The sequence below is a fragment of the Hyalella azteca genome, unplaced genomic scaffold, assembly GCF_000764305.2.
Source record: "Hyalella azteca isolate HAZT.00-mixed unplaced genomic scaffold, Hazt_2.0.2 contig17860, whole genome shotgun sequence".
NCBI lineage: Eukaryota > Metazoa > Arthropoda > Malacostraca > Amphipoda > Hyalellidae > Hyalella > Hyalella azteca.
In genome coordinates, this window is record NW_025947629.1 from 22,087 (window position 1) to 30,485 (window position 8,399).

The 8,399-nt window shown below is 40.2% G+C and overlaps 1 protein-coding gene across 1 annotated transcript in view; it reads right to left on the bottom strand.

Annotated features, from left to right (window-relative positions):
- Window positions 1–4,365: 4,365 nt before the first annotated feature.
- Window positions 4,366–8,399, bottom strand: part of LOC108669926 (peroxidase) — a 19,189-nt gene continuing 15,155 nt past the window's right edge. Inside the window, 4 exon segments of the mRNA XM_047885422.1 lie at window positions 4,366–4,775; window positions 6,031–6,150; window positions 6,610–6,707; window positions 7,358–7,422. Coding sequence (XP_047741378.1) covers window positions 4,403–4,775; window positions 6,031–6,150; window positions 6,610–6,707; window positions 7,358–7,422 — 656 coding nt within the window. The 3' untranslated portion in view covers window positions 4,366–4,402.

Below are 8,399 nucleotides of genomic sequence, written 5' to 3' on the forward strand. Positions count from 1 at the left end.
ATCCAGTACAGCACTAGTATCTAGTACGGCCCTAGTATCTAGTACAGCAGCTCTAGTATCTAGTACAGCCCTAGTATTTAGTACGACCCTAGTATCTAGTACAGTCCTAGTATCTGGTACGGCCCTAGTATCTAGTACGGCCCTAGTATCCAGTACAGCACTAGTATCTAGTACAGCCCTAGTATCTTGTACGGCCCTAGTATCTAGTACGGCCCTAGTATCTAGTACAGCCCTAGTATCTAGTACAGCCCTAGTATCTAGTACGACCCTAGTATCTAGTACAGCCCTAGTATCTAGCACAGCCCTAGTATCTAGTACAGCCCTATTATCTAGTACAGCCCTAGTATCTAGTACGACCCTAGTATCTAGTACAGCCCTAGTATCTAGCACAGCCCTAGTATCTAGTACAGCCCTAGTATCTTGTACGGCCCTAGTATCTAGTACAGCCCTAGTATCTAGTACGGCACTAGTATCTAGAACAACCCTAGTATCCAGTACAGCCCTAGTATCTAGTACGGCCCTAGTATCTTGTACAGCCCTAGTATCTAGTACAGCCCTAGTATCTAGTACAGCCCTGGTATCTAGTACGGCCCTAGTATCTAGTACAGCTCCTATATTTAGTACACCTCTATTATCTAGGACAGCCCCGTATAATTTGCGCGTTTAATTTCTACAAAAAAATAATCATGGAAAATCAAGCCGCGACAAAACCATCAGCCGCCGCCATTTTGTTTCCCTCAGATCTCCCCTCAAATCTGGTCTGATTTCCCCTCAGACGAGAGGGGAAAGAGAGAAGGGAGGAGGGTGAGGGGGAGACTGAAGAATATTTAGAAAATGGAGGAATCGCAGTTACAACGGATGGAAATTTGTACAAAGTCTTACTTATTTTTCTGAGTGATATGTTCAATAGGAATGTCATGTGGAAAAAAACTAACCTTATATACGAGGATTATTATTATCTACAATTATATGTATAATTATGCGTATCATTATAGGTATAATTATATCTATATTATATGTACAATTCTATCAATAATAATTATTTTTGTATAAATTAAATATAAATATAAATATAAACCTATAATTATTTTTGTACATAAAGCAACAATCAGAAAACTAAGTTGCTTATATTGTCCCAATAATAACACACTTTCTACGCGTAACCCTGGTACGTCCGAGCAAAACTGGTTCAGGAAGGCACACACAAGTGCAAGAATTGTATCGCTGTGTGGACAAACTCTCTGAATATTTCTGAGTATAACCATGAATTAAATAGGTATACAAATAGATGGTATATATCATCATCTTAAATAGGTGGTATACATCATCATAATAAATAGGTGGTATATATAATCTTCTTAAATAGGTGGTATATATATCATCATGTTAAATAGGTGGTATATACCATCATCTTAAATAGATGGTATATACCATCAGCCTGAGCTGGTGTAGGTGCGTGAAGTTGAACCATCCGCGGGCGGTGGTTACTTCAGAGCGTGGCAGGTGGTTTGTTGCCACCTGCCACAACCAGCTGCAGTTGCCACCTGCCATCTAAACACTGCCACTATATATACTGGATCGTTTGTTCCTCCACCATTACACTACCGTTCCACCACCATTACACCACCGTTCCACCACCATTACACTACCGTTCNACGCGTTACTTTGTTCCCTCCACCGCGACAAACGCGTTACTTTGTTCCCTCCACCGCGACAAACGCGTTACTTTGTTCCCTCCACCGCGACAAACGCGTTACTTTGTTCCCTCCACCGCGACAAACGCGTTACTTTGTTCCCTCCACCGCGACAAACGCGTTACTTTGTTCCCTCCACCGCGACAAACGCGTTACTTTGTTCCCTCCACCGCGACAAACGCGTTACTTTGTTCCCTCCACCGCGACAAACGCGTTACTTTGTTCCCTCCACCGCGACAAACGCGTTACTTTGTTCCCTCCACCGCGACAAACGCGTTACTTTGCTATATTCTCCATCATTTATCTATTAATATCTTATATTTGAGACGAGGTATCGATATCGTTCCATAATATCCAAATTTCTTTTAATTTTGTTTAAAAATGTTCATATTCACGGTATTTTTGTTCTGACATTTTGTTTAAAGTTATTAACTATTACTGCAGTAATTTCACACATTGAAGATCAATCACATATACAATCACTAATTGAAGATCAGAATGTAAAATATATTGACTGTTCGATATATATATCGAAGGTTGTATATATTATATACATGGATCTGATATGGTTGGATATACGTATATGTAAAATATATTTAATACGGAAAATATATACAGTCTCTTTGATAGCTTGTGAATGAGACCAAATAATTACCATTAATGTAGTATGTTACATTATATATTATAAATATATTATATTACATTGTTACATTATGTAATTAGTCATTATATGCTAGATGTACAGTGTAGAGTGGTAGATTTTATGTGGTTTTATGGTAGATATTATAGTTTTTTGTAGTAAACGAGGGCATCACTTAACCGTGGTCAACTGAGGGCACCAATTAACCGTGGGCACCACTTAACCGAAGTCAACCGAGTTCATATTAACCTCGTCCTCATCCCGATTATCGCCATTTAATTATGCGCGGCTGGCTCGTAGTTCCGTGCTCACGTCATGAGAAATTAATGAAGAGGATCGAGGGTTAGAATAATGAGGGCACGCGCAACGCAGCGAACGGTACACAACATCCCACACCGACCGCCAGGCGGCGACTGAGAGCGAACTGCAGCACCTGCCGCCGGTGCTGCAAGGTATACCTGGTCTCTTATACACATCTAGATGTGTATAAGAGACAGCCCCTCTTCCCCTCTATGGGGTAGACAAGGGTAGCCACTTCAAGCCAGAGATTTATGAGCGTACGACACTTTCAACGTGCTCAGCGCTAGCATCCAATGAAAATGTGAAAAGTCCTGTTTAGCAGTGATGAAAACATTTTTTGGTTGTGAATATCTACAAAATGGATGTTGATTCTGACATGTATTTAGTAACATCAGATAGAGAATGAATAGTACTACACGTTAACGTCTCAAAAATTTCGATAAGACGCCGGTTTAATTAACATCGAGGTACAAAATTATCATCTATCATAACTGGTGTTAAACAAAGCTTACATATTTTTTGTTCCTTTACACGGATTGTAAATAAATACCTAGATAAGTATGGAAAATTTCAGATCGTCATCTCATTTACGAGTGGAGTAAAGTTCACCCTAATTAGTGAAGAACTGCTTAGGAACCTGTCCGGGACCTCGCGTCTCTCAAGCACCACCTTAATATTTCTTCATAGGACTTGCCTTTCAAGCCTGGAATTATCCTTGTTGCACGTCTTTGAACATTCTCTATTAAATTTCTTAAAGTAGATTTGAAAAGGACAAGTCTTTGACTTCATAAACGTTTATTATATATTTTAAATATTTTCATATAAAACAAAGTAATTGGTAACATAAATAAATAACAAGATGCAACAATTGGGACGGCCCTCATCGTAGACTCCTGCGCTTGGTGTTTTATCCCATTCGAGACGAGACGAGACGAGACTACAGGGTTTATCCCAGTAGGTAATAAAAACCGGGACAATTTTCAGCACTCCGCAGGAATTTCGGGACAATACCGAGACGAGACGTGCCAGATAAAATAGGAACTTTAAAATTTCCTGTAATTTTCATCTTTTATGACGGGATTTAGCGAGACATAATGAGCAAGATATAGCGAAATATACTGGGTAATCTTAAAATATAATATGAATATTAAATTTTTTGAGACATTATCTGATCAACATTTTGTCGGTTCACAAATTTTCGCGTATGTAAAATGTAAAATGACATCGCTATTGCCCATGTAGAAAATTTTAAGGGCCAGGGTTAAATTACCGCCTCTGCTAGTAGTGTGAATAACTAATTAGTGATTACCCTCCTCAATTACCAAGGATCTAAATAGAGTGGTAATTTCACTATTCAAGCGACAGTCACCCAAACGAATAAATAATTTTAAAAATAATATATGAATCACACTTATCACAAGTAATCACCATATTCAAATAGTAACTTCTCTAGTAACCTCTTCAACAATTCATCACCCCTCAACACCAACAATATTGTTTAATAAAAACAACTTCAAGATAGTAGGAAACTATTTAAACATGTACAAATATAATCTATTCCTAAAGCTTTCAGTTTTTGTTGAACGCACAAGTTGACACACTCCAACACCATCATTACACCTCCAACACCACACAACCTGTGGTGTGGTGTGTGGTGCTGCACCTCCAACACCACACACTCCATACCTCCAACACCACGCACCCCATACCTCCAACACCACACACCTCCCACACCACACCACTAACACCACACCCCCATAACACCCCATCACACGCCAAGCCTCCTGTAGAAGAGCGTGTTAGCGTATGCGTGTTCCACGACGTTATTGTAGTTGTGGTCCGTCAGGTCCGACACGCCAGGCTCAGCGTCGGCGGGTCTACGAATCTTTGGGTTTCCCCTGAGATCGTTTTCTACACCGTTTTTTATGCCGTTTTCTGTTTCAGTGTCCTTGTTTTCTTCGTCACCGTCACCGGGGACTACAATAAACGGGACAGGCACTTCGTCGGTGTAGTCCTGTTGGCTTGTGGGTTCTTCCTCGTCTAAAAAGTCGGCTTCGTCTTCTAAAAAGTAGAGTTCGGCCTCGGACATGTTGCTAGGGTCAAACTCTTGCGCCTCGTCCGTAGGCTCTTCCTCGGGCGGGCTGCAAATATAATAATAAAATACCATAATATAACAGCGACGTAAAGTAAGCAGGAGAGTTGTTAATTTAATCGAATGATGGGAATATTAAATGAATTTTTAACACAATTGGATGGCGGAAATATTACCTTCATGTTCACTACTATTAAGACAGGGAATGGAATGAATAATTCATAGTTAAGTTGAGTTGAGGGAGAAGTTCAGGGAAGAGAACTGCACTTAAAGTAAGAAATTGTTAAATTAAGTAAATATTTATGCGTTAGATAGATAATATATTGTTAAATAAGTAGTCTCGTATTACATAAATAATCTCGTATTAGATGAGTTATCTCATATTAGAAAAGTAATCTCGTATTAGATAAATAATCTCGTATTAGATAAGTAATCTTGTTTCTAATGTGCCCAAAGATGTGTTTAGCAATGAATCGGTCTAATAACTCCCCTCATAAATAAGATACCAGTCTAAAATTTTGAATGCTATCCCGGTTAATTATTTTCAATTTGCTGACATCAAGATATATTATGTAAACTTTTTCTTCCAGCTGTTTAATATTCAGAGTTGGAGCAACCGTGAACAGGACACTTAAGAGGAGCAAATTTTAAATTTATATTATAATTTATCACAATCCCCCTTTCTCCCCTCACCAGCCCTTCTCTTTCCCCCCCCCCCTGAGAATGAGGGCAATTGGCCCTCAAATAAGGCCCCTCCCCACATGCTCCTCCCCTTCGCCCCTCATTTTGACCAAAAAGAGGGCGGCCTCCTGGTCCCCTCTTTTGCCAACAGTTCCCTCACTTCAGAAAGACTCCCCTCGGGGCGCCGCAAAATGGCCTTCATCTCACCCTCACTTTTCGCTAAATTTCCCCCACTTTCCCCTCAATTTCCTCCATTTTTTCTCTCACTTTCCCTTTTCACTTTCACCTCACACTCTTATATCACTTTCACTTCACTTTATTCTCATTTTATCTTCATTTTCCCTCCAATTTCCAGTAATTTTCCCTTACACTTTCACCTTCCTTTCACCTCACCATCCCCTAATTTTATCTTCATTTTTACCTCACTTTCCTCTCACACTTTTACACTCCTTTCATCTCACTTTATCTTCATTTTTTCCTCACTTTCCCTTCAATTTCCCCCGCACCTTTCTTCTCTTTTTCCCCTTTCTTTCCACTTTTCTCCCTAACTTTACCCTCAATATTTTCTCTCAATTTCCCCTCACTTTCAATCATGACATTAATCCCCCGCGCGCCCCCCTCACCTGGGGGTGACGTTGACTCCCCACCCCGAGTAGTGGAAGCCGGGGAAGTCTTCCCCAACCTCCTCCCGCCAGGCCGTCAGGTTCATCGCGGGGATTTCGGAGCAGGGGAGGCGGGCGTTCCTGGGGAAGACAAAAGGGGGGGAGTTGGGATGAAATGGGGAGGTGAGAAAACCTGGGGGTAGAGGGTGGAGTGAGAAAGGCGCGGAATGACCAATAGAGTGGAGATGGAGTGGGAATAGAGTGGGGATCTAGTGGGAATTGAGGGGGCTTGTAGCGAAGGATTGAGTGGGAATGTGGTGGGAATGGTGGGGATATGGAGCGGGAATGGAGTGGGGATGGAGCACTGCAGTTTAACAGGATGCTGTGTTATGCTGCTGAGCTCCATGGAGTATATTTACGCAGTAAATTCTCATCATAAATGGAGTGCTGTAATGGAGCGAGTGAGTATGACTCACTTGGAGTTGTAGATGGGTCAGTATGACTCACTTGGAGTTGTAGATGGGTCAGTATGACTCACTTGGAGCTGTAGATGGGTCAGTATGACTCACTTGGAGTTGTAGATGGGTCAGTTTGACTCACTTGGAGTTGTTGGTCGGAGGCCGGAAGACGTTAGGCTGGATGTCGTCCACATCGTCCAGGTTATCGCACAATATTTTGGCCAGCGATACTTTGCGTACCTGAAAAATACAAAGATTAAAAACACAAATAAAATATAATAAATTGGTGATAAATATACAAATAAAAATAATAAATGGGATTTAAATATACAAATAAAAAATAATAAATAGGGAACGTTTGCATTTAATCTGTGCTAAATTGAAACAAATGTTTATAAGAAATATGTTGGAATTTATACTGATAAGATTGATATTAATCGGAACTTAGGTTTGTCGAGACGCGCTTATTAGAAAATATATAAATGAAGATATGTTTTCACTGCGTTAGATAAATAGAGTCGTAAATGAAAGAATTATTAATTGATCGACGAAATCTTAAACTCTTTCAATAATTGATATAAATATCATGACTTCGTAATTTACACTGAGGGTTATTGAAAGAATTCGAGTAAACGAACTTGAAGACGCGTAGAGATATGTGAACACGTGAAGATACGTAAAGATACGTGAAGATACGTAAAGATACGTGAAGATACGTGAAGATACGTGAAGATACGTAACGATATGTAAAGATATGCAAAGATACGTAAAGATACGTGAAGATACGTAACGATATGTAAAGATATGCGAAGATACGTAAAGATACGTAAAAATACATAAAGATACGTAAAGATACGTTAATATACTTAAAGATACGTGAAGAAACGCACCTCGTTAAGCTGGTCAATTGTGAAGGACGACACCATCCCGCCGTTCTCGAACCAGAACCTGTCGCCTGCGAGGGTGAACCGTGAACAGGTTAGAACCGCGAACAGGTTAGAACCGTGAACAGGTTAGAACCGCGAACCGGCGACAGCTACGGCATCAGTAAAGCAAGTCTCGTGGCAGTATTTGTGTTGATTAAAAGGAGAGGGAGATCGATCCTCACTCTCCCTGACTCTCCCTCACTCTCCCTGACTCTCCCTGACTCTCTCTGACTCTCCCTCATCCCAGGGGCAGGTGATCTGGCGCAAACTACACAGCACATCCCGCGCTGTATTGATTTACACAGACGGTGTACAGTCAGTGTATTGATCTATACAGACGCTGTACAGTCAGTGTATTGATTTACACAGACGATATACAGTCAGTGTATTGATCAACATAGACGGTGTACAGTCAGTGTATTGATTTACACAGACGCTGTACAGTCGCTGCACCACGCACAGCACAGGTGTACAGTCGCTGCACCGCGCACAGCTGCTGTGATTTTTTAAATAAAATAACTTAAAAATAATAACTTATTGAATTAAGACTTTTTTATTGCTAGGTAATAGGCTTTTATTTAATAAATGTGTTGTCAACGTAGAATGAGTGTTATAATATTTGATTTTTAATATTGTAAGAATGTTTTAGAAAGTACTGAAACTGTGCTGTGTAAATGTAACATCTGGTGCTATAAAGTATTTTACTGAGACCGTGATTTATTGAACATTGAACCTGCCACTATACTCATGACAACATTAAATATGAGGTACATGTTATAAGTACCAATTACCTTTAAACTATATATTTCTTTATTATTTATAAACAACTTGTGATTTTGCACGTTTTTTTGAATACAAACAATATTTTTGCTAGTTGGTTAATACACCGCAGCGTTCACGCAGCGTTTATTTGATATTTCAGGCCAATCAATACCCCGCGTGAACGTGACATCGTCACCCAGTTTAGCTCCCATGTTTTTCTCGCCCCCTCCCCCCATCTCCCCCC